This window comes from Lycium barbarum, chromosome 8 (genome assembly GCF_019175385.1).
Source record: "Lycium barbarum isolate Lr01 chromosome 8, ASM1917538v2, whole genome shotgun sequence".
Classification (NCBI taxonomy): Eukaryota; Viridiplantae; Streptophyta; class Magnoliopsida; order Solanales; family Solanaceae; genus Lycium; species Lycium barbarum.
The window spans coordinates 18444725-18454826 of record NC_083344.1 but is presented as its reverse complement, the minus strand read 5'-3'; the positions used below and the strand labels follow the sequence as shown (position 1 = coordinate 18454826).

The window sequence follows — 10102 nt, the reverse complement described above, 5'->3', positions numbered from 1 at the left end:
GAACTGTAGTGGAAGAACTCGGAGGGTCAGACCTCGGTGCTCGAGGGGCTGTGGTAGGAGTGGTCTCCTCATCATTGGTGGCCAAATCTTCGGACCCAAGAATATGAGCATCAAGTGGTGTCCCCGAAGCTCTCGGCTGCGTGCTCACCCGCTTGCGCTTCCTAGTTCCCGGTTCCAATTTGGTGTAATCAATCATTTGATCAGCCGGTACATTCCTGTCCACCCGAGGAATATGACGAACCTCTGTCCGGCGGCATAATTCAGTAATCAAACAGGGAAAAGGGAGCGATGTGCCCTTCTGAGTGGACGAATTCTTGATGTGGTCTCGGATAATTTCCCCCACATTGACAAGATGGCCCGACATGAGCGAAGCAATGAGAATACACTTTGCAATAGGTATGTTGGTGTTGTTCTTGGAAGGAATCACCCGCGATGATATGAGAGATAGCCAAAACTTTGCTTCGCGGTTGAAAGTGTTCTTCTCAATTGTGACCGATGGATCTAGCCATGGTGGAGTCCCAGAGGCAATTATTGAAGCAGCCCACTCTCGATGCTCCTCCGGGTTCTCCATCTTCAATTCATATTCCGAACTGACCGGAGGCCATCCTTCAATAGGGTCTGTTTCGCGGCGTTGCTCATATAGAATGGATGTTATGGTATCGGCAGCACAATCAATCTCTTTCCCCCGAACCGGAACCCAACACAAATGTTCCAAGTTTTTCTTTGGTTGGCGGCGTGACTTCTTCGCATTTAATGTGGCTGCATAAGCTGCGTAGAATTTCATCACTAGGGCCGGGCAGTATGTAGCGGGTTGCATGAAATAAGTCCATCTCAAGGTCTCCAGCTTGCGAATGAGTCCCGGACATTGGTCGTGCAGCCCCTGTAGAGTGACTCTCTTTTCAACAATGAGGCCCCGGATTGGATTCCCATCGGGCTTAATTGTGTTCCAAGTCTTATATAGTTCCCTAGATCCCGGCACGGTAAACCGTTGCTCTATTGCTTCCCTCCGTTGACCTCTGGTTACAGCATCCTCGGGTTCAGGAGAGGAGGCCCCATGTGTCCCCTCTTCAGACTGGGGGACTGGTTCAGCAGGTGCCTTGTCTTTTCGTCTTCGTGTTGCTCGTTTTCCTCCACCTTGAGGTTGATTTGAACGAGCCATCCTGCACAACATACAAAAGTATACCCATTATTTATGGTGTTCCTTTAACAATGATAAAAAAACATTTTTTTTTTTTTACGGTGGCACCACATGCGAATCACTACATGCGAGTCGCATGTGTGACATGCGACTCGCATATGGTGTCGCATATGATGACAGTGAGATCACTACTTGTGAGTGTCTCACTGTCACCACATGCTGCAGCATATGCGATTCGCATGTGCAACATGCGCATCGCATATGATGCTCGCATGTGAGTCACTCGATTTTTTTTTTTTTTTATTTAACACAGATGCACACAAACCAAACAAAATATGTTTAGGTAACTTTTTCCGTTAATATCGCTTTCCCCCGTCTATCATTGGAAAAATTCTATTAAATTACTCACACACATCTATATTCGATGATTGTTCTTCACAACAGACAATGACACTTTGTAATCCAAAAGGCATCACGGGTCCTACTTCACAGGTAAGGTGCCATGGGTACTTAAGAATTCCCCATTTTGGCGAACGATCATATTTCCGCACCATTCAAGCATTCAAAGGGTCATTTAGGCATTTAATCATATGAGTTGAGAGCGAGCCTAAACTAACAATTCTTACAACAACTGGGTACTCAAGAATTTCCCAGTCATTATCTCATTCGTCATTAACAACCAATTCCTAGATGGACTACACAATCATGGGTACTCAAGAATTCCCCATTTTTCATCAATTCTTAATCAACCCACAAAATCACATAAAATAGATCTACCCGACTAACTAAATACAACGAGTGGTACGGTACTACGGCATGATAATGACATGGAATTGAGCAAGTAGTAAATACCCACTAATTACAGGAGCGAAAAGTTGACATACCTTGAAAGTTAATGAAAGTAGGAGACCTTGAAATCCTTTGTTTTCAGGGGAAAAGAAGTAAATACCAGTCAGGATTTGGGGAGGTGATTAAAGATGATTAGAGTGAAATGGAATTATGGGATGATGTAGGGGAGAAGAAGGAATGGGAGGAGAGGGAATCGTGAAGTTGTAACTGAAGATGAACGGTTACCTTCTTTTATTTTAAACAAAACGTTTCCGCCGGGTCGGGTCGACCCGCGAATTTTCACCTACCTGCACAACATGCGACTCGCACATTATGTCGCATGTGTGACATGCGAGTCGCATGTCGTGACACTCCATCGCATATGATGACAGAAACTTTTGTTCTCAATGACTGAATTTTGGCATCAGATGCGAGACGTATTTGCCATGGCAGGCACCACATGCGATTCGCATGTGGTGTCGCATGTGGTGTACAGGGGCATTTTTCCAATTCTTCTGCTTTGTGCACACTTTATTCCTACACACTTGGACACACATCAAAACATCGTAAAAGAACAATAAACACATGAAAATGAAACTTGGGTTGCCTCCCAAGAAGCGCTTGATTTTACGTCGCAGCACGACGTGGATACCTGTTTAGCCCTTTTATGGCTCGTTGAGGATGAAGACCTCGATAATCTTTGCTTCATTCTGAGATCCCCAGTAATGTTTCACCCTTTGCCCATTCACTTTGATTTTATTACCACTTGGGCAAACAAGTTCGATTGCTCCAGATGGGAACACTTGCGTGATTTCAAACGGGCCAGACCATTTGGATTTCAACTTCCCGGGAAACAACCGGAGCCTGGAGTTAAACAACAATACCCGATCTCCGATGCTGAACTCTCTTTGCAAGATCTTCTTGTCATGGAAGTGTTTCATGCGGGCCTTGTAGAGTGAAGAACTCGCATATGCCTTTAGTCGAAATTCATCGAGTTCGTTCAACTGCTCCAACCTCAAGTTTGAGGCATCACCCCATTCTAGATTCAACTTTTTCAAGGCCCACAATGCCTTATGTTCGAGTTCCACCGGAAGATGACAGGCTTTTCCAAATACCAGTTGATATGGGGACATGCCAATTGGTGTCTTGTAGGCTGTTCGGTATGCCCATAGGGCATCATCCAATTTCCTTGACCAATCAGTCCGGTTAGCATTCACTGTTTTGGAAAGGATGCTCTTAATTTCTCTATTTGAGACCTCAACTTGGCCAATTGTTTGGGGATGATAGGGGGTGGCCACTTTATGCTTGACCCCATACTTCTCAAGAAGAGTCTTGAATAATCGATTGCAGAAATGAGAGCCCCCGTCACTAATGATTGCCCTTGGAGTTCCGAACCTTGAGAAGATAACCCTTTTTAAAAATGCAGTGACACTTCTTCCTTCATTGTTGGGGAGCGCGACGGCTTCCACCCATTTGGATACGTAGTCTACTGCCACCAGAATGTACTTGTTGTTGTAGGAGCTTACAAATGGACCCATAAAATCAATGCCCCATACGTCGAACAATTCAACTTCCAGAATTGGTGTCATTGGTAGCTCATGCCTTCTTGCTATGCCCCCATGTCTTTGACATTGATTACAAGCTTTTACAAAGTCATGAGCATCTTGATGGATTGTCGGCCAATAAAACCCACTTTGAAAAACCTTAGCAGCCGTTCTTGAGCTACTATGATGTCCACCAACCGGTGATGAGTGACAACCTTCGATGATGGGCATCATTTCTACTTCGGGAATGCACCTCCTTATGATGTTGTCGGCGCAAACCCTGAATAGATATGGCTCGTCCCAATAGAATTTCCGGGCATCACTCAAAAACTTCTTCTTTTGGTGGAAGTTCAAATCCATTGGCATGATGTCACTTGCATGGAAGTTAGCAAAATCGGCATACCAAGGGATCATGTCATGCGACCCCGCCATTACCTGCTCATCCGGGAATGACTCATTGATTTCTAGGCCATCCAATGGACGCCCACCCTCTTCAAGACGAGACAAGTGGTCCGCCACTTGATTTTCACACCCTTTTCTATCTTTGACTTCAAAGTCAAACTCTTGCAAAAGAAGGACCCAACGTATCAGCCTCGGTTTTGCATCCTTCTTTGTCATGAGGTAACGTAGGGCTGCATGATCGGTGTGAACAATCACATGAGTGCCCAAAAGATAAGCCCGGAACTTCTCGAAAGCAAATACAATAGCCAGCAACTCTTGTTCTGTGACAGTGTAGTTCATTTGGGCACTGTTCAGAGTCTTGCTTGCATAGTAAATTGGGTGAAAGATCTTATCACGCTTCTGGCCAAGAACAGCCCCCATGGCAAAGCCACTTGCATCACACATAAGCTCAAAGGGTTGAGACCAGTCCGGGGCAATGATGATAGGAGCCGATGTGAGTCTCTCTTTCAGAGCCTCAAATGCCTTCAAGCAAGCATCATCAAATACAAATTTCGACTCCTTCTCCAACAACTTGCATAACGGGTTGGCTATTTTTGAGAAATCCTTGACAAATCTTCTATAAAACCCAGCATGCCCAAGGAAGCTACGAACACCTTTAACGGAAATTGGAGGGGGAAGCTTAACAATAACCTCAATTTTAACTTGGTCGACTTCAAGCCCCTTTTCCGAAATCTTGTGCCCCAAGACGATGCCTTCTCTAACCATGAAGAGGCACTTCTCCCAATTCAGAACCAAATTTGTCTCTTCACATCGTTTCAATACTTGGGCAAGATTCTGCAAGCATTCATCAAAGGAATCCCCAACTACGGAAAAGTCATCCATGAATATTTCAATGGACTCCTCAACCATATCGGAGAAAATAGACATCATGCAACGTTGAAATGTTGCGGGTGCATTGCATAACCCAAAAGGCATTCTCTTGAAAGCAAAAGTCCCATAAGGACAAGTGAAGGTAGTTTTCTCTTGGTCCTCGGGGGCAATGGTGATTTGGTTGTACCCGGAATACCCATCAAGGAAGCAATAATAATCTCTACCCGCAAGCCTATCAAGCATTTGGTCCATGAATGGCATTGGGAAGTGGTCCTTTTTGGTCCACTTATTCAGCTTCCGATAATCCATGCAAACACGCCACCCGGTAACCTTGCGAGTGGGAATCAACTCATTTTTATCATTTGCAACCACAGTGATCCCACCTTTTTTTGGTACGCATTGAACCGGACTCACCCAAGAGCTATCTGAAATGGGGTACACAACCCCAGCATCCAGCCACTTGATTATCTCAACCTTGACAACCTCTTGCATGGGAGGATTTAACCTCCTTTGATGTTCAACGCTTGGCTCACAGTCTTCATCAAGCTGAATTTTATGTGTACAAATACCAGGTGGAATCCCTTGAATATCCGCAATACTCCACCCGATAGCTTTTTTGTATCTTCTCAAGATCACCATCAACCTCCCTCTTTGCTCATCCGTCAACCGGGCAGATATAATCACAGGCAGTGTGTTGTTGAGTCCAAGAAACTCATACCTCAAATGTGAAGGAAGAGGTTTGAGTTCCAAAGTAGGAGGCTCAATAATTGAAGGTTTTGCAGGAGGAGTTGCTCGGTTTTCCAGGTCAAGATCGAGTCTCTTTGGATTGAGGTGGTAAGACCCCATTCCAATCAATGCATTGACCATCTCCTCAAATTCTTTTTCGTTGTCCCATTCATAATTCATTATCACCGCAGCCAACATATCACCTATATGCTCATGTTCTATGGTTGTCTCCATTGCTTCATCAATTGTGTCAATAACCGACACAAGACTCATATCCGCCGGTTGTTTCATTGACTTGCAAATATGGAAAGTGATCTCTTCATCATTCATTCTAAATTTCAGATCACCTCTTTCCACATCCACAAGGGCACGCCCTGTGGCTAAGAATGGTCTTCCCAAGATTATGGGAACTTCAAAGTCAACTTCACAATCCAAGATCACGAAATCGGCCGGAAAAATAAATTTATCCACTCTTACAAGCACATCATAAAGAATACCAATGGGCCTCTTTACAGTTCTATCCGCCATAAGTAATCTCATCGTGGTAGGACGGGGGGTTCCCAATCCCAACTTGTTGAAGATAGAAAGCGGCATCAAATTGATGCTTGCTCCAAGATCACATAAAGCTTTAGCAAACTTGTATTTACCGATGGTGCATGGAATTGTGAATGCTCCGGGGTCTTCTTTTTTGTGCACCAAAGCTTTGGTGACGATTGCACTACAATGATGAGTGCCCCCCAATGTTTCAATGCCAGGACTCCTTCTTTTGGTCACTAGATCTTTCATGAACTTCGCATAACCGGGCATTTGTTCAAGTGCCTCAACCAATGGAATATTTATTGAGAGATCCTTTAATCGTTCGATGAACTTGAGGAACTTTCCATCTTCCGCTTTCTTTGCCAATCGTTGAGGAAAAGGAGGGGGAGGCCTCATAACGGGCGGTGAAGCCCTTGGTACCTCCTCCGCCGCTTCCTTGCTTTCCGAGGCATCATTGATTTCCGGAAGGTCCTTGTTAACGATGGGCTCTTCAATACCAGCCCGCATATTCTTTGGGTTTGCTTCTTCTTCAGCCACCATGGGTTCTTCAACCATTTTCTCTTCATCACCCAACACATTTTCGTTCACCAAGTCCTTTTCCCCAATTGTTTTGCCACTCCTAGTAGTAATTGCATTGCATTTATGTTCACCATCGTTCCTTGGATTAGCAACTGTGTCACTAGGGAGTGAGCCTTTCTGCCTTTGGTTTAGGATTGCCGAGATTTGGCCAAGTTGAGACTCCAATTGTTTAATGGAGGTGGAGTGTGAGCTTACAACTTGACCCATGGATTTGACCTCATCTCTAGTCTCCTTGCAAAAGGTGTCGGTGGACTCCACTTTCCTCAATACCTTTGACAACATATCTTCAATTTTTGAACTAGTGGAGTCGCTATTGGGCGGTTGACTAGAGCTTGGTTGATTTCCCTTTGGAGGGACATACGGATTTGTGCTCCGATGATTGTTGTAATTGCTATTGTACCCCCCTTGATTGTTGTCACGATTATCTCTCCAATTAGAGTGACCTTGTTCTTTGTTCCAACCTTGATTGTTGTCACGATTTTCTCTCCAATTAGAGTGACCTTGTTCTTTGTTCCAACCTTGATTCCCTTGACCTTGCCGCCAAGATCCTTGATTCGGACCTTGGTAGTTCGGACGGGAACCCTCCCTTAGATTGTTGACATAGCTCGCCTCCTCATCATACATTTGGAAACATTGCTCATCCGGAGGACCCCCTTCAAAGGATTCTACCGCATTCACCTTTTTGCTTCCGCCACCCATGACATGTTTTGTTAGAAGGTCCATTTGGGTGACAAGTTTGGCCATGGACTCATCTCTCTCTTCCTCCTTCTTAATCATCTCACGAGTGAGCACATGTTTGGAGGAACTTCCTCCACCCACTTCCGAATACCTAGTGTGCCATGCTTCATTAGTCTCGGCCAATTTATCCAACAATTCACTAACGGTGGCATAAGAGTTGTCCATAATAGACCCCTCTGCAATGTTGTTCGCCACTGATTTGTTGACCGAATCCAGAGATCTATAAAATGTTTGCAGAAGCACACCATCAGGCAATCCATGCTTGGGACAACTTTTGACTTTCTTTTTAAAACGAATCCAAGTTTCATGGAGAGCTTCATCAGGAAGTTGACGAAAGTTGTTGATTTCGTCACGGAGTTGTAACATCCGCGATGGAGGGAAGAACTTCTTGAGGAATGCTTCGGTCAGTTCCTCCCAAGTAGTGATGGAACCGGAAGGAAGATCATCTAACCAAGCCGTGGCTTCCCCCGTTAGGGAGTACGGGAAGAGCCGTAGCCTGAGTGCTTCAATTGAGACGCCCGGATGCACATTGGTAGAACAGACCCCAAGAAAGTTCTTAAGGTGCCTATTCGGGTCATCTGTGAGTAGACCACCGAACAGGCCCTTAGTGTTGAGCAGGTGCAGCATTGTGTTGGTTATGTGGAAACTCGAGTTTCCAATTAAAGGCGGGGGCTGAATTGCAGCTGCATAACCTGCCCCCGCAGCTTCTTCACCAACCTCTACTGGTGGATTTTGGACAGGGTTACCATCCTCATCCATATTGCCTGCACAACACACAACAACAAAAAGGAAATAAGAAAAGAAATAAAGACTAAAAGTAAAGTTTTACACTAGTTAGTAAATTTCTAGACCGTATTCCCCGGCAACGGCGCCATTTTTGATAACGTCCAAATCCACCCTATTAATTAGAATGGGCACGGTCGTATGCAAATATATTTTACCCAACTATGAGTCGGGGTCGATCGCACAGGGAATACAATGAAGAAATATACTTGATAAGTGTAACACCCGACTATTAGTCTATATTTCAAGAGGAGAGGAAATGTAATAAAAGTTTGATTGTTGTTTGTTCATTGAAAACTGAGAATGGTTATAGGATTGAAATAATTGGTAAATGGGACTAAGGTTGTGGTTCCAATGGAGAGTAATGCGTTTGGGTATCAATTCAACTTATTTATACGCCTAGGTGCATTAAGCCAAGGGTCACTCGATTCTTGCCAAAAGTTTTCCAACCAAATTAGCAAATTTCATCCTAGGCTTTTCCAAGCTCTAGGATGTTTTATAAGAAAGCACCCATGTAGCCTCAACTAGCTTTCCTATTCCTAGCTCAAGCCATTAGATGGATTTAATGACCCACATTGTTGCTATTAACTCTTTTCCTAACCTCTACTTTCTTTTCCAAGCAAAGTAATGGTATTAAGGCACAAGTAATGTTGTACACCATCACAAGACATTGATGCTTGAAGAGTTAATAGAAAACACCATTAGCATATAAATATAGTTTGAATATGAAACCCAGTCACATAACTAACACATTGAATACCACAACCTTAGCTGAAAGATTAGCTACTAATATTCATTAAAAGTAAATCAATCAAGTAAAATGTATTCATAAAGCTTACAAAAGTACTGGTTGAAGAAGTTGACAAAACTAAAAGAAATCTCTTAAATGCTTCAACAACCAACAGTAAATGACTCCACAAGAGTCTATGCCAAAAAAACTGCAGGATCCCCAATCCAAAACCCTAGACAATCTATTTATAGCATGTCCAAAACGGGAACAATTTCCAGACAAAAATGCCCCTGTGCACCAGATGCGTTTCGCACATGTTGTCGCAAGTGCAACATGCGAGTCGCATGTTGCACCAAACCATCGCATGTGTGACAATCTTGATCGTCTGTTGAGCAGCATATGCGACATCATATGCGAGTCGCATGTGCAACATGCGACTCGCATATGGTGTCGCATGTGGTGTCACACATGGTTTCTTCTTTCGCCTCTTTCTGTCAGCAGATGCTGCATCACATGCGATTCGCATGTAGCACATGCGACTCGCATGTGATGCCATTGTTCAGTTCAGCTGACTTTTTGGTTCATTTTCCTTCATTTTGCTTCAAGTTACTTCCGGCACATGTTATTCTGCAAATTGTCACAAAAACACGAGAAACGACATCAAAAGCACTTGGGGATGTGCAAAAGACTAAGTAGTTGGTGTCGAATATCGCGTAATTTCACGACTCATCATGCACACAAGCACATATGAATAGTTTTTTATTTCCATTTATTTGAGAAGTGACATAAAATAAAATCTATTACTATTTGTTGGTCCATTATTATAAGAATAAGTTAAATAGTAAATGTTGGGAGAATCAGGCAAAATATGGTTTTGGGGGCGGTGGGTGCCGGGGGGAGAGGGGAATGGGGAAAGAGATTCAGAGAGCACGGGAATGAGAATAAGTTATTGCTCATATTCTACTCAAAATGTTTGCTCTAATACTTTTAAGAAATAAACTCTCGGAGTATAAAATTTATTAGCATAAGAAATAAAAAATATTTCAAATTATATTAAAATAGAAAATTATATTATGAATAAGACCGTTTGATGGAGGACTTAATAAATAGAACCAAAATTTAAAAATATTGAATATAAAGAAATTCAAGTAACACATTAAAAAAATTAAGAATTAAATTACTTTCTTATGTGGGTAACTCTAAAATATAGCATTTATAAGTTCTTTT

The 10102-nt window shown here is 43.2% G+C and overlaps 2 protein-coding genes across 2 annotated transcripts; both read right to left on the bottom strand.

Annotated features, from left to right (window-relative positions):
• Positions 1-2416: 2416 nt before the first annotated feature.
• LOC132607738 (uncharacterized) lies at positions 2417-6608 on the bottom strand. The gene is made up of 3 exons (XM_060321820.1): positions 4756-6608; positions 3834-4677; positions 2417-3536 (listed from the first exon to the last, which is right to left on the bottom strand). The coding sequence occupies exons 1-3, from the start codon at positions 6598-6600 to the stop codon at positions 2632-2634; spliced, it is 3594 nt and encodes a 1197-aa protein (XP_060177803.1). The 5' UTR covers positions 6601-6608; the 3' UTR covers positions 2417-2631.
• Position 6609: 1 nt separating this feature from the next.
• On the bottom strand, positions 6610-9431 carry LOC132607737 (uncharacterized; the record flags this gene model as incomplete). Its single annotated transcript, XM_060321819.1, has 3 exons — positions 9344-9431; positions 8044-8126; positions 6610-7644 (listed from the first exon to the last, which is right to left on the bottom strand). Coding segments are annotated over exons 1-3 (1206 nt in total), but the record flags the coding sequence as incomplete, so codon positions are not given.
• Between the last annotated feature and the right edge of the window lie 671 nt (positions 9432-10102).

Coding starts and splice junctions, on each gene's coding strand:
- LOC132607738 (XM_060321820.1), bottom strand. CDS start 6,600: ATGGTTGAAGAACCCATGGTGGCTGAAGAAGAAGCAAACCCAAAGAAT. Junction 4,678..4,755: donor TTGGGGATTCCTTTGATGAA/TGCTTGCAGAAT, acceptor AAGTGCCTCTTC/ATGGTTAGAGAAGGCATCGT. Junction 3,537..3,833: donor CCAAAAGAAGAAGTTTTTGA/GTGATGCCCGGA, acceptor CAATTCTGGAAG/TTGAATTGTTCGACGTATGG.